Source organism: Puma concolor, chromosome A3 (genome assembly GCF_028749965.1).
Source record: "Puma concolor isolate L17-30 chromosome A3, mPumCon1.1.hap2, whole genome shotgun sequence".
In the NCBI taxonomy this organism is placed as follows: Eukaryota; Metazoa; Chordata; class Mammalia; order Carnivora; family Felidae; genus Puma; species Puma concolor.
In genome coordinates, this window is record NC_141669.1 from 116471685 (window position 1) to 116497850 (window position 26166).

General features: G+C 40.9%; 1 protein-coding gene across 4 annotated transcripts in view; it reads left to right on the forward strand.

Annotated features, from left to right (window-relative positions):
- The window catches only part of ASIP (agouti signaling protein), a 69754-nt gene extending 44608 nt beyond the window's left edge, over positions 1-25146 (forward strand). For all 4 annotated transcript variants that reach the window (XM_086702016.1, XM_086702017.1, XM_086702018.1 and 1 more), the window contains 3 exons: positions 20883-21052; positions 22469-22530; positions 24886-25146. In XM_086702016.1, coding sequence (XP_086558142.1) covers positions 20883-21052; positions 22469-22530; positions 24886-25071 — 418 coding nt within the window. In that variant the 3' untranslated portion in view covers positions 25072-25146. The remainder of the gene's footprint in view (positions 1-20882; positions 21053-22468; positions 22531-24885) is intronic.
- Positions 25147-26166: the final 1020 nt, after the last annotated feature.

A 26166-nucleotide genomic window follows, 5' to 3' on the forward strand; every position in this document is an offset into this window, starting at 1 on the left:
AGGATATCATAAAACAAGCAAACAACCCTAACAATGCAAATATAAACAGAACAATAATAAGGGAATTTGCTGTTTATTCTTCCCATGGTTTTCAGCTAAACTAAATAGATGATAGACATCTAGTTGTTAAATCACCATATCTAGAAGGTCTACAAACGTGGGAATAAGTCTGAGTCCAATAGAGCATAACAGACTCTCATTTGTTCATAACATTTTAGAACTGGATCAGACCTAAAGGAGATCAGCTAAATTCCCTAGAGAAATTCTCACACCTATGCACCAAGAAATTATATTCAAGGGTGGCCACTGACCTAACTGCCCCTCTATAAAAACTATTATACTAAAGTTAAAATGAATGAACTAAATGTTTAAGTATCCACATAGGTAAATCTCAAGTGATAGTAGCAAACACATAGTGTTTACTATATGCAGGCATTATTTTATGTTTTAACTTATTTAATTCTCACAGAAGCCCTATGATGTTATTATATTACTATCCCTATTCTACATAGGGGGAAACTGAGGCTCAAAGAGGTTAAGCAACTTAACCAAGATCATGCAAATAGGATATAAGCCCAGGCTGTCTGCCCTGGAAGCTTAGTGCTTGATCACCAGGCTATACTACTTCTCAATTGTATGATACTACTGAAAAATCAAGATGCAGAAGGATCCATACAGTATGAAACCATTTATATAAATATTTTGAATCCTGTGTTTTGACAAAATCATATATGTAGAAGTATAAAAATATTAATGGGAGTGTTACCAACTCAGGATAGCGGTTACCTGTGGGGGGAGGAGGAGAAATTAATGAGGAGCTATATTTATAACATTCTATTGCTTTGTTTAAAAACTGAAGCAGGGCACCTGCTGGCTCAGTAGAGCATGCTATTCTTGAGCTCAGGGTTGTGAACTTAAGCCCCACATTGAGTGTGGAGCCTACTTAAAACGAACAAACAAACAAACCTGAAGCAAATATGGAGAAAATACTAACATCTATGGTGAGCACGTGAGTGGATATAATACAGTTTATGTGACTTGTCCAAGGTCACATACCGTAAGTCACAAAGATGATTTGTTTTTATTTTTTTTTAATGTTTATTTTTGAGAGAGAGAGAGCATGAGCAGGGGAGGGGCAGAAAGAGAGGGAGACACAGAATCTGAAACAGACTCCACGCTCTGAGCTGTCAGCACAGAGCCTGAAGCGGGGCTTGAATCCACAAACTGCAAGATCATGACCTGAGCCTAAGTCGGATGCTTAACCAACTGAGCCACCCAGGCGCCTCATGTTGTTGTTGTTGTTGCTGTTGTTGTTGTTGTTGTTGTTGTTGTTTAATGTTAATTTATTTTTGAGAGAGAGAGAGAGAGAGACAGAGCATGAGCAAGGGAGTGGCGGAAAGACAGGGAGACACAGAATCCAAAGCAGTTTCCAGGCTCCAAGCTGTCAGCACAGAGCCCAACACGGGGCTCGAACTCACAAACTGCGAGATCATGACTTGAGCCAAAGTTGGACACTTTGACTGAGCCACCCACGTGCCCCAAAGATGATTTCTTTTTAAAGATCATCTAGTCTAATTCCCTCATTTAGGATTTGGGGTCAATCTGTTTTTTCAAGGGCCTACTGGGAGTTGGTGGCAGGAGCCAGGTCCCCAGTCTTGCAGGACACTTTTCACCCTCAACCCTACCCACATCCTTCCATTCTTATACAATTTGTTTTACCTCCTGAATTTTCCCTGAAGTTTCATGGTTTTTCCTGCCGGACAACTTGTGTTTTTCCTATTGGCGATTACTTTTAAGGAAAAATAATTTTTAATTGTTCACTTAACATTCCATTGCTCCATACTCAAAAGGGATTATATTTAGAGTTGTAAGCCCCAGTCAACACAGAGCCAAAGTTTTCTCTAGGAATTTGATATCTTTTCTCCTTTCTTTTGCTCTTTTTTATTCTTCTTTCCCACTTAGCTTCAGCTCCCATAAACCTCTATTCCCATCACCTAATATCCATCAAACAGAGGATGTTGCTCACTCCTCCCAACTCCATATTAATATTACTTATATATCTGAAGGGTTTACTTGGTGGGTCATATAATGGATTAAAAGAAAACATTCACATATATGAAGTGCTTCATAGTTACAAAATATCTACATGATCACATTTAACCCTCTTTTTGGCCCAGGGTATTAGGCAGATGAGATAACAGGTTCAAACAATTTATGTGACTTTCCCAGGATCACAGCAAGAAAGTAACAAAGTCTGAGCTGGAATCCAAGTCTCTTGATTCTTCACTTCTCTTTCCAATTGTCCCTGTTTCTCTTCAACATTCTCTTCAACAAATGGTGTTGGGAAAACTGGACAGCTACATGCAAAAGAATGAAACTGGACCACTTTCTTACAGCATACACAAAAATAAATTCAAAACAGATTAAAGACCTAAATGTGAGACAGGAATCGATCAAAATCCTAGAGGAGAATCCAAGTCTCTTGATTCTTCGCTTCTCTTTCCAATTGTCCCTGTTTCTACAAACCACCAAAAAGAAGTGGGCCCTTAAAAATAAGGATAAGTCAACACATGCAGATTGAAAGTGAACAGATAGAGAAATTTTATCATACTAATGGATATGTAAAGAAAGCCAGGGCAGCAATACTTGTATTGGACAAAATAAACTTTACAAAGTCTGTAACAAGAAACAAAGGAAGACATTACATAATCGGAAAGGGAATAATCCAAAAAGAAGATCTAGTAATTGTAAATATTTATGCACCCAGCATGGGAGCATCCAAATACACAAAGCAGTTAATAGCAAACATAAAGGAACTAATCAATAGTAATACAAGAATAGTAGGGGACTTTAACGCCATATTTACATCAATGGATGTATCATCCAAACAGAAAATCAACAAGGAAACAGTGGCTTTGAATGACACATTGGACCAGATGGATCTAACAGATATATTCAGAACATTCCATCCTAAAACAGCAGAATACACATTCTTTTCAACTGCACATGAAACATTCTCCAGAATAGATCACTGCTTAGGCCACAAATCAAGTCTCAACAAATTCAAAAATGTCAAAGTCATACCACACATCTTTTCTGGCCACTACACTATGAATCTAGAAATCAACCACAAGAAAAAATACAGAAAGAGCACAAATACAGGGAGGTTAAATAATATGCTACTAAACAATGAATGGATCAGTCAAGAAATCAAAGAAGAAATAAAAAATATATGGAGACAAATAAAAATGAAAACACAATGGTCCAAAATCAGTGGGATACAGCAAAAGCTGTTCTAAGAGGGAAGTTTATAGAAATACAGGCTTACCTCAAGAAGCAAGAAAATTTTCAAATAAACAACCTAACTTTACATCTAAAAGAGCTAGAAAAGGAAGAACAAAACCCCAAACCAGTAGAAACAAATAAAGATTAGAGCATAAATAAACAAAATAGAAACTTAAAAAAGACAAAAAAAACAAAAACAAAAACAAAACAAAACAATCGAATAGATAAATGAAACCAGGAGGTGGTTCTTTGAAAAGATCAACAAACTTGATAACCTTTTTAACCAAACTCATTCAAAAAAGAGAGGGGGGGGGGGACTCAAACAAAATCAGAAATGAAAGAGGAGAGGGGCGCGTGGGTGGCTTAGTCAGTTAAGCATCCAACTCTTGATTTTGGCTCAGATCATAATCTCACAGTCATGGGATCAAGTCCCACATCAGGCTCTGCACTGAGAGTGGAGCCTGCTTGGGATTCTCTCCCTCTCCCACTCTCTCTGTTCCTCTCCCACTTGTGCTTTCTCTCTCTCTCAAAATAAATAAACATTAGAAATGAGAGAGAAAAAAATAACAACTGATACCACAGAAATACAAAGGATTATAAGAGAATATTATGAAAAATCATATCCCAATAAATTGGACACTTAGAAGAAATAGATAAATTCCTACAAACACATAACCTCCCAAAATGGAATCAGGAAGAATAGAAAATTTGAACAGACCAATTACAAGCTATGAAATTGAATCAGTAATCAAAAAACTCCCAACAAACCAAAGTCCAGGACCAGATGGCTTCACAGGTGAATTCTACCAAACATTCAAATAGAGGTAATACCTATTCTTCTCAAACTATTTCAGAAAATACAAGAGGAAAGAAATCTTCCAAATTCATTCTATGAGGCCAGCATTACCCTGACCCCAAAACCAGATAAAGACACTACAGAAAAAGAGAACTACAGGCCAGTATCTCTGATGAACACAGATGAAAAAATCCTCAACAAAATATTAGCAAACCAAATCCAACAATACATTTAAAAACAATCATTCACCATGATCAAGTGGGGTTTATTCCAGGGATGCAAGCATGATTCAATATTTGAAAATCAATCAACGTGATACATCACATACAGTATAAAAACCATATGATCATTTCAATAGATGCAGAAAAAGCATCTGACAAAGCACAACATCCATTCATGATAAAACCCTCAACAAAGTAGGTTTAGAGGGAACATACCTCAACATAATAAAGGCCATATATGAAAAACCCCACAACTAACATCATTCTCAATGGTGAAAAACTGAGAGCTTTTCCCTTACAATCAGGAACAAGACAAGGATGTCCATTCTCACCACTTCTATTCAATATAGTACTTGAAGTCCGAGCCACAGCAATCACATAAGAAAAATAAAAGACATCCAAATTGGTAAGGAAGAAGTAAAACTTTCACTATTTGCAGATGACATGATACTAAAATGGAAAACCCTAAAGACTACACCAAAAAACTACTAGAACTGATCAATGAATTCGATAAAGTTGTAGGCTACAAAATCAATGTATAAAAATCCATTGTTTCTCTATACACTAACAATGAAGTAGCTGAAAAAGAAATTAAGAAAACAATCCCATTTCTAATTGCATCAAAAAGAATAAAATATCTAGGAATAAAATTAACCAAGGAAGTGAAAGTCCTGTCCTCTGAAGACTATAAAACACTGATGAAAGAAATTGAAGACAGCATAAACAAATAGAAAATATTCCATGCTCATGGTTAGGAAAAACAAGTATTGTTAAAACATCTATATTTCCCAAAGCAATCTACAGATTTAATGCAATCCCTGTCAAAACACCAACAGCATTTTTCACAGAACTAGAACAATCTTTTAATGTGAATGGAACCACAAGTGTCCTTGATTAGCCGAAGCAATCTTGAAAAAGACAAACAAAACTGGAGGTATCACAATTCCAGGTTTCAAGTTATACTGGCACAAAAATAGACACATAAATCAATGGAACAGAATAAAAAGCCCAGAAATAAACTCATGATTATATGGTCAATTAATCTTTGACAAAGGATGCAAGAATATGCAACAGGAAAAGGACATTCTCTTCAACAAATGGTGTTGGGAAAACTGGACAGCTACATGCAAAAGAATGAAACTGGACCACTTTCTTACAGAATACAAAAAAACAAATTCAAAACAGATTAAAGACCTAAATGTGAGACAAGAATCAATCAAAATCCTAGGCAGTAACTTCTGTGACACGGGCAGTAGATCTTCTTACTAGATATGTCTCCTGAGGTGAGAGAAACAAAAGGAAAAATAAACTATTGGGATTTCATCAAAATAAAAAGCTTCTGCACAGTGAAGGAACCAATCAACAAGACTAAAAGGCAACATATGGAATGGGAGAAGATATTTGCAAATGACATATCTGATAAAGGGTTAGTATCTAAAATATATAAAGAACTTATAAAACTCAACATCCAAAAAATAATCCAGTTAAAAATTGGCAGAAGACATGAATAGACATTTTTCTAAAGAAGACATACAGATGCCTAACAAACACATGAAAAGATCCTCAACATCACTGATCATCTGGAAAATACAAATCAAAACTACAATGAGATATCATCTCACACCATTCAGAATGGCTAAAATCAACAACACAGGAAACAACAGGCATTGGAAGGGTGAGGAGAAAAGGGAAACCTCTTACACTGTTGTTGGGAATGCAAACTGGTGCAGCCACTCTGGAAAACAGTATGGAGGTCCCTCAAAAGGTAAAAATAGAATTACCCTACAATCCAGCAATTGCACTACTCAGTATTTACCCAAAGGATACAAAAATACTGATTTGAAGGGGTACATGCACCACAATGTTTATAGCAGCATTATTTACAATAGCCAAATTATGGAAAGAGCCCAAATGTCCATTGACTGACGAATGGATAAAGGAGGTATGGTATATATATATACAATATAATATTACTCAGCCATAAACAAGAGTGAAATCTTGCCATTTGCAACGACATGGATGGAACTAGAGAGTATTATGTTAAGCAAAATAAGTCAGAGAAAGACAAATACCATATGATTTCACTCATATATGGAATTTAAGAAACAAAATAAATGAACATCGTGGGGAAAAAAGAGAGGCAAACCAAGAAACAGAGTCTTAATTATAGAGAACAAACTGATGGTTATTGGAGGGGAGGTGGGTGGGGTGATGGGTTAAATAGGTGATGGCAATTAAGGAGAGCACTTGTTGAGCACCACATGTTGTATGTAAGTGATGAATCATTAAATTCTACACCTGAAACTAATATTGCACTGTATGTTCACTAGCTGGAATTAAAGTAAAACTTGAGGGGGAAAAAAAAGAATGAAACTGGGCCACTTTCTTACACCATACACAAAAATAAACTCAGAATTGGGGCGCCTGGGTGGCTCAGTTGGTTGAGCATCCAACTTCAGTTCATGATCTTGCAGTTGACAAGTTTGAGCCCCACGTCGGGCTCTGTGCTCACAGCCTGGAGCCTCCTTCCAATTCCGTGTGTGTGTCTCTCTCTGCCCCTTCCCTGCTTATGCTCTGTCTCTCTCTGTCTCAAAAATAAAATAAACATTTAAAAAAATTTAAAAAATAAATATTAAAATAAAATGAAATGAAATGAAATAAAATAAAATAAAAATAAACAAACTCAGAATGGATTAAGAACCTGAATGTGAGACCTGAAACTATAAAAATCCTGGAGGAGAGGGGCGCCTGGGTGGCTCAGTCGGTTGAGCGTCCGACTTCGGCTCAGGTCATGATCTCGCGGTCCATGAGTTCGAGCCCCACGTCGGGCTCTGTGCTGACCGCTCAGAGCCTGGAGCCTGTTTCGGATTCTGTGTCTCCCTCTCTCTCTGACCCTCCCCCGTTCATGCTCTGTCTCTCTCTGTCTCAAAAATAAATAAACGTTAAAAAAAAACTTAAAAAAAAAAATCCTGGAGGAGAGCACAGGCAATAATTTCTCTGGCATTGGCCATTGCAACACTTTTCTAGATATGTCTTCTGAGGCAAGGGAAACAAAAGCAAAAATAAACTATTGAGACTACCTCAAAATAAAAAGCTTCTATACAGCAGAAGAAACAACCAACAAAACTAAAAGAGAATTAGAGAAGATATTTGCAAATGACATATCTGATAAAGGTTTAGTATCCAAAATATATAAAGAACTTATACAACTCAACATCAAAAAGAAAAAAAAGTCCAATTAAAAAATAGGCAGAAAACATGAACACATTTCTCCAAAGAAGATATACAGGTGGCCAACAGACACATGAAAAGATGCTCATTATCAGGGAAATGCAAATCAAAACCACAATAAGATATCACCTTGTTCCTATCAAAATAGCTAAAATTGAAAACATAAGAAACAGCAGATGTTCGAGAGGATGTAGAGAAAAAGGAACCCTTGTGCACTGTTGGTGGGAATGCAAACTGGTGCAGCCACTGTAGAAACAGTATTGAGGTTCCTCAAAAAATTAAAAATGGAATTACCATATAATCCAATAATTCCACTGCTGTTTACCCAAAGAATACAAAAACACAATTTGAAAAGATATTGTACCCTTATGTTTATTGCAGCATTATTTACAATAGCCAAATTATGGAAGCAACCCAAGTATGCATTGATACATGAATGGATAAAGAAGATGTGAGATATATATATATAGGATAGACTATTACTCAGCCATTAAAAAAAATGAAATCTTGCCATTTGCAACAACATGGATGCAGCTAGAGAACATAATACTAAGTGAAATAAGTCAGAGAAAGACAAATGCCATATGAGTTCACTCATATGTAGAATTTAAGAAACAAAACAAAGAAAGAAAGAAAAAAAGAGACAAACCAAAAAACAGCCTCCTAACTATAGAGAACAAATTGGTGGTTACCAGAGGGAAGGTAGGTGGAAGGATGGGTAAAGCAGGTGAAGGGGACTGAGTACACTTGTTTTGCTGAGCACTGAAGAATGTATGGAATTCTACACCTGAAACTAATATAACACTGTATGTTAACTATACTGGAATTTTAAAAATAGATATAGAGAAACAAGAAATACGGATAAATCAATGCAGAGCTGTGCCACTTCCTATCACACTCTTCCACTGCTATCCCCACAAAAACAGATAATGCTTTGCTGCAGGGCTGTATATTAAGGTGCTCCCTTCTACAAAGCTTTTAAGCTTCACATCACCCAGGGGGCCATAAATTGTGACCTTGTAATTCTAGTTTGTTCAAGTAAAACCCAAGTCAATAAGGAGAAGAAGAGAGCCACAGCCTAATAACCTACAAAACCCGCAGAGGGGCAGAGGCTTCAACTGACGAAAATGTACATAGAACTTTGAAAACTATGAGACCAATATTGAAAGTCTCCAAAGAGGTTTTACTAATAAGACAAGCTAAGCCTCAGGAATCTGCCTTTGCCCATCTAGGGTTTAACTCTCCACCAAGTGCTCCTTAGCCCACCCAGAATTTCTGAAAGAAGCTGAATTAAACCCTTCTTTGGCAGGATTTGTTTTTCCAGGCTAACCCCTTAAGCCAAAGTTTCATTCCATCTCCTGGATCCATTCTGAAGTAAATTGTCATTAAATCTTTCCCATGAGTATTCTCAGTGCAACCACTTCCTTTTCAACTTCTCCTAACTTCAGTGTCAACACCAATTCCAATTCCAAGAAAAACATGTGGAAATCGGACAACAAATATAGGGGTATTAGACATCCTTGTGGCCACCAGGATGAATATGAAGACACGGTCTTTGCTTGGCTGAAAGCAAAAGGATGAGATGGGAAGCCAGCTGCCAAGAGTTCCCCAGGTCTTTTAAAAATCTCACTGCAACACATCTCGCTCTGCTGCCTAAGGACATAGAAGACACTCAGCTTCAGCTTCCCTTACGTTACAGAGGCTGATTAAAGGGCACTGTAAGTAGGAGGAAAACACTTTTCTTCTGCTGCCTGCAGAGATCCCATCTTTTCTGGGTCTAAGTTTCAAATGACCTGAGTTGCTAGAGATCCTCTCTGTGAAATAAATGCTACCCTTTACTTTTGCTTCTCTTGTAAAACCTAGCCTGCTCTCCTGGTCCGCTTACTGCTGCTTTTCACCTGATGAAACATTCCTTCTTCTCATTGTGCATCAGTGAGAATCTTCCTGCCCGCGAGATGGAGTGAAGTTTGGAATAATTTTTGTAATATGATTGGTGGTTTTCTTTTTTTTTTAATTTTTAATATTTATTTATTTTTGACAGAGAGAGAGAGAGACAGAGCATGAGTGGGGAACGGGCAGAGAGAGAGGGAGACACAGAATCCGAAGCAGGCTCCAGGCTCTGAGCTGTCAGCCACAGAGCCTGACGCGGGGCTCAAACTCACAGACTGTGAGATCATGACCTGAGCCCAAGTTGGATGCTCAACCGACTGAGCCACCCAGGCACCCCATGACTAGCAGTTTTCTTGTTCTTGTCTTTGAAATTAGAGACAAGCAAGCAATAAGCATCTTTTGCGGCAAGATCAGAAACAAAGTTCCTTTGGCCTCTGTTCCTTGGGGGGAAGCATATGAGGTTTAGTTGGCAACTTAAATGTGCTTTCAGAAAGAGTGAAGCTGCTGTTACTTTGGAAAGTTTGAAGAACTTCTTAGGTGAGGCGCCTGGGTGGCTCAGTTAGGGTTGGGTGCCCGACTTTGGCTCAGGTCATGATCTTGTAGTTTGTGGGTTCAAGCCCTGTATCAGACTCTGTGCTGACAGCGCAGAGCCTACTTGGGATTCTCTATCTTCCTCTCTCTCTGCTCCTCCCCTACTTGCGTGCTCTCTCTCTTTCTCAAAAATAAATAAACATTAAAAAAATAAAGAACTTCTTAGTCATCCCTTATTTCCTAGTTTTCAGGAAAGCTAAATAAATTTGCTTCACTTTATGGGTCAAGGTAGTTAGGAGTTTAGCATAAAGAAAGAAATTTACATTCTGCTAACTAGTAACTTCTTACTTTTCTTTACTCTGCTTTTTCTATTTTCTAGCAGTAAAAAATTAATTAATTAAAATTCCTTAGAAAGAAGTGCTCTAAAGTCACACCTCTAATCCCAGAGTAAAGTTTTAGCACTTCTGTAAATGTCTTCAGAAAGTCACTTGTAGTATCAGATTTCTAATGATTCTCACAGAGCAGAATTTAGGATTTGGGATCAATCTGCCTGTGTAGAACTGGTTCATTTCATATTTAGTAGAGCCAAAACAGACAACCAAAATTCTGTTTATGGCAGAGCCTCCTTTTTCCTTTCTAAATATTTGAGATTTCATGGGGCGCCTGGGTGGCTCAGTCGGTTAAGCCGCCGACTTCGGCTCAGGTCATGATCTCGCGGTCTGTGAGTTCAAGCCCTGCGTCGGGCTCTGTGCTGACAGCTCAGAGCCTGGAGCCTGTTTTGGATTCTGTGTCTCCCTCTCTCTGACCCTCCCCCGTTCATGCTCTGTCTCTCTCTGTCTCAAAAATAAATAAACATTAAAAAAAATTTTTTTTAATAAAAATAAATAAATAAATAAATAAATAAATAAATAAAATATTTGAGATTTCAGTGTGGATGCCCATTTTGGCACATTTTATTGCCCACGAGAAAAGCTCAGGTTACTATTTTCAATTGCAGGTGTATTTTCTCCACTTTAGCAAATTGGACATTTGTTCTGTCATTTTCATTGGAGAGATGCTAGGAGAAGGAATGGCACGCTGGAGGAACTTTTGGTTGTCTTTGATTATTTTGGAGGACTTTGTGGGATCAGGAGATCTTGACCCACTCCAGAAATACTTGTACAGGTATCTGTTTCAAAACCTTTTCTGCCTTCTCTCGGAACTAATTCATACATACTCTTAAGATTTGCTCAGCTGTATTTCCTTGGTTCTGCCTTGATCCTTTCCTGCAGAAAATTGCATTTGACATCAAAGCCTCTTCCCTTCCATCTACTGTAAAGTTGTTGAGAGCTGTAGCAAAACCATCAGCCTAGCTTCAGGCCATGCTTAGCGCAGAGTGTGACCCAAGTCAAAGGAATTTAGAAGATCAGAAGACAGCATGGTCTAGGGCAAAGAACTGGGAAAGAAGTGGTTTCTGGAGGACAAAATCAAAATCAGGGAAGTCCCTACTGAGAATTTGTTGAGTGATGAGCACTAAATCAGCCTGTAGGGAATGAGGTCAGGAGATCAAAGTAACCATTTTAGCAGTTCCTATAAGCATTGTATTCCTTGTATACTGTGGGAACAACATCTGAGAAGCCTGGACTCTGACCCCTATTTCAGTAGAACATGGAGACATTTCGTGCTGACAAGCAGCTACCTGGATGATTTCTGTCCTTTGATTCTTGAGGAGGAACACAGCCTTAAGCTTTCTCTCAAATTCTAACTCAGGGCCTCTTAGGGAGATGCTGGGCCTCCCACATGGTTCTTGATCTCAGAAGAATCCTGAAGCAGACTGTCCACCTAAGACCAAAACCACCCATTAGAATATTACTCAGTTTGGGGGAGCATAGGTGGCTCAGTTGATTGAGCATCTGACTCTTGATTTTGGCTTGGGTCACAATCCCATGGTCATGGAGTTGAGTCCCATGTCAGGCTCTGTACTGAGCATGGAACCTGCTTGGGATTCTCTCTGTCTCTCCCTCTGCCCCTCCCCCTGCTCATGTGCACGCTCTCTCTCTCTCTCTCTCTCTCTCTCTCTCTCTCTCTCAAAATAAATAAATAAAAACATTAAAAAAAAGAATATTATTCAATTTGGTATCTGTTAGGCACAAACATTAAATTAGTCAATTCAGTCACAATATTCAAATTTGTCTGTATGTATAGAAACAGCCTAAGAAATCAAATTGTTTTGGTATTGTTAAAGAAAAAATTCTTAAATGGTAAGGAAGACTTTATTCAGGACTCTTTCAATAGGGATAGTGCAATAAGGGATGGAGCTCAGGCTCAACTCTGAATACAGCAAAGATAGTTGGAGATTCATAGCCAATGAGCAGAGTGAGGGTCAGTAGATGGAAAATTACTAAAAGGGGACATCAAAGATAGGAGGAATTCTTGCTAACCTGACCTAAAAGGACTGGGTGTCTAAATCAGTTAAGCCTCTCTGATTCTTGATATCTGTCTCAGGTAGCCATCTCACCATTCTGAGATTGAGCCACACTTAGGACTCTGTGCTGAGGAGGCAGCTTGGGATTCTCTCTCTCCCTCTCCCTCTGCCCCTCCTCTACTATGGATTCTTTCTCACTGCCCCTTCCCCACATGTGCTCTCTCTCTCTCTCTCTCTCAAAATAAATAAATAAACTTTTTTTTTTTTAAGTGGGGGATGAGGAACTCAATCAGATATCAAGGGTGAGGAGATTCTCACTAAATTGACAGGTTTCTTTTTTTTTATGTGTATTTATTTTGAGAAAGAGAGAGAGCACATGTGCATGGGGGAGGGAAGAGAGAGAGAGAGGAAAGAGAGAATATCAAGCAGGCTCTGTGACATCAGTGCAAGCCCGATGCAAGGCTCTATCCCACCAATTGCGAGATCATAACCTGAGCTGAAATCAAGAGTCGGACATTCAACCGACTGAGCTACCCAGGTGCCCCTAAATTGACAGGATTCTTGCTAAAACTGTGCTAGGCAGGCCAAAGACAGAATGAGGGCCAAAACTGAGGCCTAGTTGAGAAGTCTTAGAGGAGTCTCAAGTTTGGTCCTTGTCAATATCCGCAAGCTTTCTTCTCTCCTTCTGTCTCACTTCCCATCCTGCTCCCTCAATGCTACCAGCTACATAAGAGAAGTCTATATTTTCCTCAGCCGACCCTTCCCAGACTCCCTCATTATTGAAAAACAGAGCTTGCCAGACTCTCAGGACTCCAGGTTCAACATCTCAGCTAGTAGATGTGTTTCTGACTCATTCCAGTTCCTGATAGCTAGGGCCAGTTTACCCTGATGAAAGAGTCAAGGCCCTCCCCATTTTGAGAAACTTGCTTCCCAGATGTGTGGGGAACCATCTCTGACAGACTCACTGGCAGCATTTGTGGTCCCCACCCCTGTGCGGAGATTTGTCAGTAGAGAAGGAAGAGCTAGTGATTAAGCAAACACATCACCCTCTCCTTAGCTGGAACATTTTTAATCAATCTGGCAGTCAACAACTTCCACTAATGGGGAGTATACAGAACTGAAGGAGTTCTAAAACCAGGGTGTGAAAAGCAGAGTAGATACTGTTTTGTTTTGTTTTGTTTTGTTTTGTTTTGTTTTTTATTTCTACCTTGTCAAACTGGACTGAGCTAGGATGGCAGGTCACCAAACCAAGGAGCTTATAGTTTTCCTCCTTTCCACTTCAGGAAAAGGTACCAACCTTCTTGTGTGACTTGAGTCAGGCAGACTTACGATTGACTTCTCTCTCTGCACTCACTACTTCTGTCCTTTGGGCTGCTCTGGGTTTCAGTTTCCTCAGCAAAGATATGTACTTTGTTAAGAGGAGTAAATACGTGAAACAGGCCTAGAACAGAGTCTGCCATAGAGCAGGTACTCAATAAATGGAAGCTATTATGATTTATGTCCCTGCCTCTGTCACTAATTAGCAGTTTGAGTTGTCTTACAGTGCAAAGAGCAGCCTGGTGGAAGAAGTTCTACCCTTGCCTCTTACTGATTCAAGTGTCTGCTTAGGAAACTTTCCTAGTCTGAGCTTCAATTTTCTTATCTATAGAACCAGGGTGGATGGAAAAAATTAATGTGTCTCACACATGGCTGTGCATCACAGTTGCCTGGAAGCTTATTAAAATATGTCTCCCAGAGAGTGCCTGGATGGTTCAGTCAGTTAAGCGTCCAATCCGGTTTGGGCTCAGGTCATGGTCTTCCATTTTGTGAGTTCAAGGCCCGCATCAGGTTCTGTGCTGACAGTGCAAAGTCTGCTTGGGATTCTCTCTCTCTCTCTCTCTCTCTCTCTCTCTCTCTGCCCCTCCCCTGCCTGCTCTCTCTGTCTCGAAATGAATAAATGAACTTAAAAAAAAATTTTTTTTTTAAATATGTCTCCCAGGCTCCATTCCTAGATTCAGATTCAGTGGGCCTAGGACAAGGTTTGGGTTTACTTCTTGCAAAAGCACCCAAGAGAATGGATAAATAAATGTGGTACATTTAAAATGAAATACTAATCAGCAATAAAAAAAAAAAAAAGAACAAACCACTGTGTATACAACAAAGTGGGTAAAACCTCAAAAATCTTCAGCAAAAGAAATGTCAGACACAAAAGATTTCATTCAGTATGATTCAATTTTTGTGAGTACAAAAAACAGAAAAAAAAATGATCTATGGTGGTTGGAGTCAGAATAGAGGTTACCTCTGAGGGGTAAAAATGGGTATTGACCAGAAGGAGGCACAAGAGAACTTTCAGGAGTGAAAGGAAGGTTTTATACCTTGAACTGAGTGGTGGTTACATAAGTGTATATAAAAGTTAAATGTTGTCAAGCTGGATACTTAAAGTTTGTGCTTTTTACTGTATGTAAATTGTATCTTAACACAGTACTGTGAACAGGGTGGCAAAAAGCTCCCCTGATAATTCTAATGCATAGCCAGGCTTAAGTTCCTTGAACAAGATCCTTAAAATCTCTTCCATTTCTATAGCCCTATGATTGTTATATCCTTATCATGGCCCCCTTGCCAGGCACTTTTATCTACAAAGTAAATTATCTCTTTTACCTCTTTTGGTCAAGCACAAAATCAAAGATATTAAGAAAAGCAAGGGTCCTATCCTAGCACTCAGATAAGGGATGCAGTTGAAACTCAAGATTTGTCTAAGCCCCAGTATGATAGAACAAAGGCCAAGGAAAAGACATGGAATCATAATCAAATCTGACTTTTAACCTGCCCTGTTGGCCTGAAGGGACCAGGGAAATCTGAAGATTTTCTGTTGTTGGTTTTCTTTTTCACCCATTCATTCATTCAGTTATTCACCAGATATTTATTGAGTGCCTGCTGTGTGTCAGGCATTGCTTAGCAGTGAGGGTAGCAAAATGAATATGACAACAGGGTCCCTGCCCTATGGGAGTTTAAATTATACAAAAGAAGGAAAGCCAATATGAAGATAAACATAGATAATTGCTTATTTGTAAGAGCTATGAAAGATACGGATGTTGGGATAGACAGAAACTGGGGAAAGGACACTTTTGGATAAAGTAGTCAAATAAAGAGGTGATATTTGTAAAAAGATCCAAAGGTTGCCAGTGATCTAGCTATGTGAAAAGTTGAGGGAATCAAGTTCAAGGCCAGGGAATGAACATTTAGGGCTAAGGGAATGACAGTAAAGGCCCTGAGATAAGAAATAGTTTAGCATATTCTAGGAACAGAAAGGAGTACAATATGTCTAGAATATAGTGATTGAGCAAGGGAGTCTATTAGATGAGTCCAGAGAGAATAACAGGGCTTTGCAGGAAATATTTATTTTACTTCAAAAACAATGGGAAGCTCTTAAAGGTTTTAAGCAAAGAGTGATGCATGATTTGAATCATGCCCTCCATCCTCCATCACTCTGGCTCCTATTGGGGGAATGGATGGAATAGGACAAGAAAGGAGACAGGATATCAGTTAAGAGACATTCACAGTTGTCCAAGCAACAATGTTTGTGGGTTGACTTAGCGTAGTTTTGGTTAGCAGTTCAGCAGGGATGCTGAACCCCTGGGACTGGGTTAACCAAAGACAGAGCAAGAACTAAGAGGTTGGTGAATTCCTCATGCTCTGTTGGCCTTGTCATTCTAATATTTTCCCCAAGTGTCATGGATGACATTGATTAAAGGATCCCTTGGCATGTTGGGTTCAGTCCCTCAAGTGCCTTTCTTCAGGACCATTCATAAGGAGGAAGTCTTGAGAAGTGAGCCAAATTTATGACCAAGGCGTCTCCAGGCCCTTTCCATCAGTCCCTTCTTCCCTTTTGGTGTCCCATCCCTACCCACAGCAAAATCTGCTCTCCTGACACGATGTCCCAAAGTTCTCTGGACCCTTCTTTCTTTGATTCTCCTTCTCTTCCCCTTCTCAGAAGTTTGCCTAATCCAGTAACACTAACTTCCCATGGCATTCAAAAAATATTTGTTGCTTGATTGGCTGGCTATCCTGGAACAAAACTATGTAGATAAAACATATTGACACCCTCATTTTACCCCAGAAATTATCATCACTGATAAGCCCTAGTGAACATTAAGGAATTAGCCAATAGCCCTAATGGAGCCTCCTAAGCTCAGCACAGCCAGGGCACCTGTCATAGATATGTATCACCTGCTGCTCAAATGGGTCAAAGATGTGTAGGGTGGTAGGATCCCTATGCAGCCACTGAACATCTGGTGTAGGGAATTTAGGTAACTATGAATGAGTGATAATTTTTCTCTGGCTCTGAGCTTCGGTGTTTGGTATAGCTAATTTGGCTGAGAAACAATAACACCACAAAAATGGTGTGTTCCTCTCTCAGGTTTTGTTATATCAGAAACAGTAGCTGATGAACCAGAAGGGTAGAAGGCTTCGAAAGTGTCACAGGGCAGAGAAGGGTAAAAGGATGATACACTATGAGAAAGCCCTATATTTTGGTGACAGAGCAGTAGGTGCTGAGAGCAAACTGTACCTTGAATTTGAGGTACAAAGAGGGAAGAGTGTCCTGCAAATTCCATAGCCTCACTGTCACAAATCAAATATAACTCTCCATCCATCATCTTTAAATTCTTTGATGCTATGTCAAGTAGCATTCAATATTTTATTTCTATCATTCTTTATTTTTTATTACAATGTAATAACATTCTTGAAAAGGAAATTCAAATACAGAAGTACATGAAGAAGTGCATTTCTCTACCTCACTCCCCATCCTTAACTCCACTCCTAAGAAGTAATCATTATTAAAATTTTAATGTGTCTCCTCCCACGCTTTTTTCTTTGCATATGTAAGCATATTTACTTTTGAGGGAGTTTTGATATTTGTTCACAAATGGGACCATAGTGTTTATATTCTTTAGTTTGCTTCATTATTATATTTATTTATTTTATACCAGCACTAGTCTGGAATGATATGCCCCTTCCCACAAATACATTTTCCCAATTATAGAACTCAATTATTGCGTGAACAAAAAAAAAAAAAAAAGTGTCTTCTGCTCTCATGTACCTGTGATTCTGGATAAGCCCCACTCAGGTTGCAAAGAAGGGGTTGTGAGCTCTTTAGGTGCCTAAGACCCCCTTATGGATCCAGAGAAAGCTATGGACCTTCTCTCCCAGAAAAATGCACATATGGACAAAGTTTTGCAGACAATTTCAAAGTTAAGATTCCCTCCTGCTTTAATTTCCCTTTCTTCCCAAGTATGTGTTTCATTCCAAAAGACTGATCAGCAGACAGTCTCCCTCCAACACCCCTAGCCTATAGGAGATGCCCATCCATGTTAAGCCCTACCAAACACTACTTTTTTCCTCCACAGGGATGAGCTTAACCCAGACTCCCGTACCCTTTGCCATTGGTGCTTGGCAGGACTGGTAGAAGCCACTATTACAACAAACAGAGCCCAGTCACCTTCCCTGCAATGCCAACTTGCTGGCTTCCTAGATACCCTCACTGATGCCATGAGCAAAACCCAGGGCAGGCTGTCAAGGCTGCACCTCATTAACATCTAGTATAGTCAGCAACTAATATTGGTCACTCTTTTCAAGAAGACTCTGCTGCCTTTACCTCTTCCTCAGTTCTTATCTCTCACTATATCTCTGTCCCAATAGGTCGTTAGCCCCTCCTCATTATTGGGAAATTATAATCCTTTCCTTTGCTTTGGGGACTAAGGCCTTGACCCTAGAGGATTAAGATATCACACTATACCCAGTGCCATAGCTAAGGGGATTTCTACAGAGCACACTGAGTATGCACTCTATACTGATATACTGTCTACTCATTTTGCCATACTCAGAGATGATCTGGATACTATTACCTCCCATATTCCCTCAGTCAGAGCCCTTATAGTGTGCATGCTCAACACACATACATACACACATGCACACATACATGCACATACACATATCAAGACTCCTGAGGGACACAGCCAATTGCATTTAGCCATGACTTTCCGTGCCCTCTTTTCCAGAGTTTAATCAGATTCAGTCACATTAATGCATTTACAAATCCCTTGACTCTTAAGGATACACAAGTGACCTTTGCAAAATCTTTTTTTTTAATTTTTTTTTAACGTTTATTTATTTTTGAGACAGAGAGAGACAGAGCATGAACGGGGGAGGGGCAGAGAGAGAGGGAGACACAGAATCGGAAGCAGGCTCCAGGCTCTGAGCCATCAGCCCAGAGCCCGATGGGGGCTCGAACTCACGGACCGCGAGATGATGACCTGAGCTGAAGTCGGCCGCTTAACTGACTGAGCCACCCAGGCGCCCCGACCTTTGCAAAATCTTTATGCAACTGTTTAATCTGCCCCAACGCCCAGGAAGCAAAAATCAGAAATCACTGATTTGTAGAATTTTAGAATAGAAAGGTCTGAAGATTCATTCATTAAACAAATCTTTATTAAGTTTCTACTCTGTGCCTCATAACATATATTAAGTCATGTAGTCCTATCCTCTCTTTTTAAAAAAAAAATTTAAGTTTATTTATTTATTTTGAGAGAGACAGAGACAGCATAAGTAGGGGAGGGGCAGAGAGAGAGGGAGAGAGGCTCTGTACCACCAGCGCAATGCCTGACATGGGCTCAAACCCACGAAACCACGATATCATGACCTGAGCCAAAAACAAGAGTCAGTTGCTCAACCTGCTGAGCCATCCAGGTGCCCCCCTATCCTCTCTTTTTACAGATGAGAAAGCAGAGGCCCAGATGGGCCCAGGGTCACACAGCCACTTATGTAGCAGGTACATCCAGGTGACCTGACTCCCCTTTCTGGATTCTTTATATCCACCATGCTGAATAAAAACTCATCTTAAGTCATAAGCAGTAACTTAAAGCAGATGACAAGTTTAAGAGAAGGTATTGTCATCAGTGATACCACAGATCAAAGAACAGCCTTTACCACTACAGAGTGGAAGGATAAATTACTCTTGAGAACACAATTGCATAGGTGGTCATTGCTGTCAGCATTATTATCCTGTATTAATAGCAGGGAGTGGGTGTCCCATATTGAGTAGTAACAGCAATGAGAGTTTGTAAAGTCTATAGTCCTTTACCTGAAATTGTAAAATCCCCAAACTCTGAAAACGATGTTTTCTTTTTTCTTTGGCAGAAAAATCTGACCCTACCTGATGTATCTTGGCAACAAAACCTATCCTCAATTGATGCAAATTAATTCATAGTCTTTGTTATGAATATCCCCACCTTTTTGGCTACAAAAGTATCACTATTTATTATGGGTGTACCCAGGCCCACTGTATGTGGTTTAATATAGTATACAGATTATATTTGTTTTCTAAAATCCACAAAATTCTAAAAAAAAAAAAAGTCTGACCCTGAGGATCATGATACAACTAGGCATTATGGACCTATATTACATTTAGAATATACATATTGCTTCCCAGGATTAGTGCGAGGAACACTCATTTTTAGCCCTCTCCCAACACACAAATAAGATTAATTCCACTGAGATTTCACCCTTTCCAGACTCCATTTAGCTTAGTTTTAATTTAGTTCCACTAAATTATTTAGGTTCTAAGAAATTGCGTTTCATTAATTGCAGTTTATTAAGCTGAGAGCTGGAAGGAGTAGGGTAGAAATTGCCAGGCTGCTGTAAGGGAGCCCAGGAGTGGGCAGGACCAGTATGAACAGATTGTTTTATTCTCCTCTCACCCACCATGGTTTATGGCAGGGCAGAGAAAACTTTGGAAAAGCAGCCTCAGTTTTTTCCCAGACCAGAGGGAACAATGCACAGAGCAGGTAAGGCATGGAGATCCCACACTCAGAGAAGATGAAGATGCTTCCGAAGCTCTCAGCCCTGATTAAGCCAAATGAAGGCATTCATGGGAAGGAATCCACTCTGGGCTCCATCTGCTTCATCACAATCCAGCTAGCAATAAGTCAGTAAATCCAGTCAGCCTGTGTTAACAGGTCCATCCTTCTCACACAAACCACACCTGTACTCATTCCCTCTGGGCATGGGAATACAGCACATGTGACAACATATACACTTGTCTGAAGATGCCATCTATCCCTGCATCTTTCTCAGAGAGTCTTATGAGCCTCATTCTCTGCACCATAGTAAAATCTCTGCCACTGCAAGGTACTATTGGGGCCTTTCAACAACTCTGCCCAGGCCTAGGGTCTCCTGGGACCACTGACTATAAAACCCAGCACCCCACCCTCAGAATGGCAGAGACCAACTGCAATGCATTCCTTTTCTCTTTGCTTCTATATCCCTCCTTTCCTTGTCTCGCTTCCTCTCCCCATCTCTCCTTTTCTCTCTTGTTCCTTCATCAGTTCCCCTTTCCTGTCCTAAGCCTTTCTGGTCCTCTGGCTCTACTGGGACACTTACAAATGGGGTCAGAGCACCAGCCCAAAGAGATACAAGGAAAGCAAAAGGGCACATTCTCTTGCCAGAACCCCTGACCCACCAACCTGACTGCCTTCTCTGTCCCACTCAGGACTTCAAGGATGAATGTCTTCCGCCTACTCCTGGCCACCCTGCTGGTCTCCCTGTGCCTCCTCACTGCCTACAGTCACCTGGCACCTGAGGAAAAACCCAGAGATGACAGGAACCTGAGGAGCAACTCCTCCATGAACCTGTTGGATCTCCCTTCTGTCTCTATTGTAGGTAAGTAGCCCAGCTTGACCCCTGGTCTCTGGACTCCGGTCCATGAGAAGGGGCTGCAAGATGTCAAACGTGCTCCCTGGGCTGCTACCAGGATTCACTGACATAGGTCAGAGCTCTTTCGTGTTCATTCTTCAAAGTAATCCTAGAGGAACAAAGTATTCCTTGGCTCACATGGTTTGGAAAAGCTCTGCATACCACCAGTCTAATATGCAGCTTCGCACGTTAGATGCTCCGAGAAACCCTGAAGTCAAGACACTTCATGAATTTGGTTTAACTTGGCATTTCTGAAACTAACTGAATCAAAAAACTATCAACAATAAAAATTTTAGAAAATGCTGCAGAATATAAGCAAGTGTTGTATGAACTAGTCCTTTCAGTGTTGAGATGGAGAATGACTGCTCAGGGGAAAATACCAGGGGCATTAGGGCCTGGCATTGAACATCTTCTAGTTCAATTTCATCTGATAAAAATAATAGTAACAGATATACTCCTTGTATGCTAGGCACTGGGAAGTGAGTACTATTTTAATTCCTGTTTCACAGTTGAGGAAATTGAGGCTTAGCAAAGTTAAGTGACTAACATGAGATCACCCAGTTCTCAACTAGCAGAGCCAGAATTCAAACCCAGGTGTTTAATTCCAGAACCCAAGTTCAAAACTAATATCCCTCACTGCCTTGCCTCTCACTAGGAAAAGAGAATATTCTAGCGGTATCAGGGAAGGAGCAGGGAAGGGGCTGGGGTACATCACTGATCAATCACCTTTGATGTGCCAAACTTCTCACTTTATAAAGATACTTTGTTTATCCTTAAGACAACCCTGTAAGGTAGATACTAGAGTACCCTATTTGCAGGTGAGAAAACTGGGTCTTAAGGAGGTTAAGTAGTTTGCCTACGGAAATAGCTGGGGTTTTTTTGGTTTTGTGGGGTTTTTTTGTTTTGGTTTGGTTTGGTTTTTTTGAGAGAGATAGAGTGCATGCCCACAAGCTGCAGAGGGGCAAAGAGAAAGGGAGAGAGAGAATCCCAAGCAGTACTGTCAACATGGAGCCCAACATGAGGCTGGAACCCACGAACTGTGAGATCATGACCTGAGCCAAAATTAAGAGTCAGACGCTTAACCAACTGAGCCACCCAGGCGTCCTGGGAAACACAGGTCCATCCATGTACATGGCACTGAGAGTCCATTTTTCAGGGCCTTCTTGGATTTCCTTTTTGCCTTCCCTCAGAGGACATTGGCTCCAGGTCAGCAGCCAGGCTAACAAGAATCTGCTGGCCTAAGTCCCAAGTTGTGATTCATGCAGCCAACCCCTCTTCTCCCACACCCTGAGATTTCCTGGAGCCCCCTCCACTCCTCTCACTTTACTGTAGCTCATGGCCTCCAGAAACATCTGGCTTTGCTCCTTCTGTCTCTCTTTGAAGCACTGAACAAGAAATCCAAAAAGATCAGCAGAAAAGAGGCGGAAAAGAAGAGATCTTCCAAGGTAGGACTGGGAGTTTTCATTATGGGGGTGGGACCAGACTTAAAAGGGAATTCTAGCTAGGAACTAAATGAAAGACTTTCCAGACTTTCATGAACAAAAGAAGCTGAAAGCTATCTAAAGGCTTCCTGCCCTCAAGCCCTGAACCAGACCCCCACAGAAGCCCAGAGAGCTAAGGTTCACTGAGCAAAATAGCTTACCTGCTAAAAAGCATCTTCTTATAGTAGCTAGCCCCCTGACTGAAATGTCACCATCATTCATTCTTTTGACTGAATGCAATGTTTCCTAGACCTCTGTTATTTCAGAACTATTTCCCACAATTTTATTTTAAAGATTTATTTTTAAATAATCTCTACATTCAACATGGGGCTTGAATTTATAATCCTGAGATCAAGAGATGCATGCTCTACCAACTGAGCCAGCCGGGAACCCCCCACAATTTTTGCCATATGTGAGTTTCACCTATTTGTTTAAAATTAAAACTTAAAAAAAATCTATCTATTATATATCTATCTATCTATCTATATATATATATATATATATATATATATATATATAACTATGACAGAAAATCAATATCACTTGCCATAAAAATAAGTTTAATGAAACCAAAAGATTTTTAGTGGAATTTAGCTGGATGGGGTCACCTGCCAAATGCTCTAAATCTGAGGCTTATTGTTAAGAGTCAGATTAGAAAGTGTGGGGAAAGCATTAATGATATATTGGCACCAAACTGAGCCTTTAAAATTGAAAGAGATTGAAAAAGGAATCCTTTCTCATTATGTGATTTAATGTCATTTAATACTCATGTACTACCTAAAATCATACTACCATGGTACAGGTTCCCACCCTTTGGGAAATACTAGATTAAGGCATTGTTGAAATGCACACATTATTCCAGTCTTAGACCTGGCACTGTGTGACCTTGAGAAAGTCCCTGCTCCTCTCTAGACATTTTGTTGAGTGACAAGCAGATCAGATGATTGACATATAAGAATACATGGTTCACAGATATTTTTGTATGCTAGGTTCAGGGAATACAGAAGTGAACAAGAGGCATATATCCCTGCTATCATGTAGTTTACATTCTTGTGGGGAAAAGAGACAAACAGCAAGTAAACCAGTAAACAGGTAAAATAAATTCAGATAATGATAAACACTGTAAAGGAATTAAAGCATGGTAATGAGAGTGAAGGGAAGAGTGGTCTCAGAAGCCCTCCCTAAGGAAGCAGCACTTAAATACTGAAAACTTCAGTAACCTCAAGCAGCAATGCCTAATAGAAATAAACTGTAGACCACGTATGTGAATTTAAATTTCCTAGTAGCTACACTGAAAAAAAGGAAAAAGAAGCACGTATCATTAAGTTTAACATTTTATTTAACCCAGTGTATCCAAAATATTATCACTTTAATATGTGACCAATATAAAAAGTTAGATATTTTACATTATTTTTCTATGTGTGCTAAGTCTGAAACCTGGTGGTGTATCTTTACGCTTACAGTACATCTCAATTCCGATGGTAACTTTTAATAAAGTCAGCTGTAGTCCTAACAAGAACAATTTTTTAAAGAAAAAAATTTTACGCTGCTTCTATTTTTAAATGTAAATTAATATTAAAATTAAATAAAATTTGAAACTTCTGTTCTTCGGTTGCACTAGATACATTTCAAGTACCTGTACTGAAGGGCACAACAAAGAATGGTTTCAGGAAAGTGGGTAGCCAGTTCAAAAGCCCTGCAGCAGGAACTCTGCGCTTGAGAGCAAGGAAGGAAGGCGAATGGAACAGTGTGGTAAAACAGCTCGGAGAGGTGGGTGGGGCCACACCAGAGGGCCTCGAGGGCCTAAGTGACGTTTATGGTTTATTCTAAGTTCAAAGAAAACCTACTGAGGGCTTTAAGCCAGAGTGGATACCATCACAGGTCTTCGGAGAGGTCCGTTTGGTGCAATGGAGGATGGACTGTAAGTGGGCCAGAGCAGCAGACTAAGGATAGTGGCCTGGCTCAGGGTAGCGAGGTGGTGAAGTGAGTGGATCCGGATTTAATGGGAAGGCAGAACGGACAGAGATTGGGGATACACTGGAAGGAGGAACACCCAGAACTGAGTGGGACCCCCCAGGGAGAAAAGTGGGCCAGGCGCAGCCAGGTAAGTAAGTGTTACTGGGTTTGGAGGCAGGGGATAGGTGACTGGGGGAGGCAGGGATCCGCTAGGGTCCCCCGTGGGCATGCTGTCGAATGGATGGTGGGCTGTGGGTACATATGTGTGGTCTGGGGCCTCCACTGCCCAGAGTTCCCAAGGCTGAGGTGAAGAGGGGTGGGGCGGACGTGGCCGGATTGAGCAGCCCCCGCTTTTCCCCACAGAAAAAGGCTTCGATGAAGAATGTTGCTCGGCCTCGGCGGCCCCGGCCTCCTCCGTCCGCCCCCTGCGTGGCCACTCGTGACAGCTGCAAGCCGCCGGCGCCCGCCTGCTGCGACCCGTGCGCCTCTTGCCAGTGCCGCTTCTTCCGCAGCTCCTGCTCCTGCCGAGTGCTCAACCCCACCTGCTGAGCTCACCCACCTCCAAGGCCAGCGGGGAGGGGCAGGGCGCCAGCTGGGAGGGGTAGGGCGCCAGCGGGGAAGGGTAGGGCGGGGCTCTCGGGGGGGTTGGGGGGGGTCGCTTCCTGGGGTGGGTGATTTCTAACAGGTCCTTGCATTTGGCGCGGGCGTAGCTACTTAGGTTGCGAAGGAGCTTTCAGGAGGCGGGGCTTCAAGGAGACTTGGCTTGGGCGGGGCTAAAATCCAAATATATGTAGGTTGCTCAAAGGTGTGTGGCTGTTTCTTTAAAGGACCCCAGAGATTCTTTTCCGTTCCTGGAGTCCCCTTCACTGCAGAAGACCTGGACTGCGCATGCTGTATCTCCTGAGGGGTCTGAGAAACCGGATTTCCCAGGCCCTAGGGCATGCGCATGTCCGTTGGAGACAAGTGCTGCCCCCTACCTTTAAGCCTGGGAACACACGAAGCTGCCTGTCTGGAGCTGGCTGTGAAGGTGCACACGCCAGTTGTGTCTTTCCACAATGTCAGCTTTATTCAGTCATAAAGCAAGGTTAACATAATTATAAAGCCGGTTCAGGATTCCAAATTCAATGACATTTCACCACGTGTTTAACTTGACCTTTTACATGTCAGACAAAGCACAAGACAGGTCACATAACAAGCAATGTAGAACGCGGGGAGGAAGCTAAGGAACCAATCTTTGACCAAGCAGTTGGGATAAGGCCTCAGTCGGGTCTGGGTCAGCTCTCCTGGGTCAGCTCTTGCACTTATTGCTTATTGTGTTCAAGCAGTGAAGCATCTGTGTTCTTTCCAGAGATCAGTCAGGCAAGCCTTCAGCTGCCTTTTTGAAGTGTTCAGACATAGAGACGTCAGTGTCTGAGAAGTCTGACAGTTTGCTGCCAAAATCCTTTTTAAACGGGATTTAATCAGTCTTGGGCCTTTGGTGACCTCCTCTGTTTCTGTTGGTTGTAACTCCTGAATGTGTCAAAAGCTGGTGCTGGTCTCCAAGATATCTGGTCGTACCTGCAATGCCCTTAGCTGCTTGCATCATTGCTTGACAGTCACCTGTTTGACACAGGCCCCTGCTTAACATGAGCAACTCCATCTTGC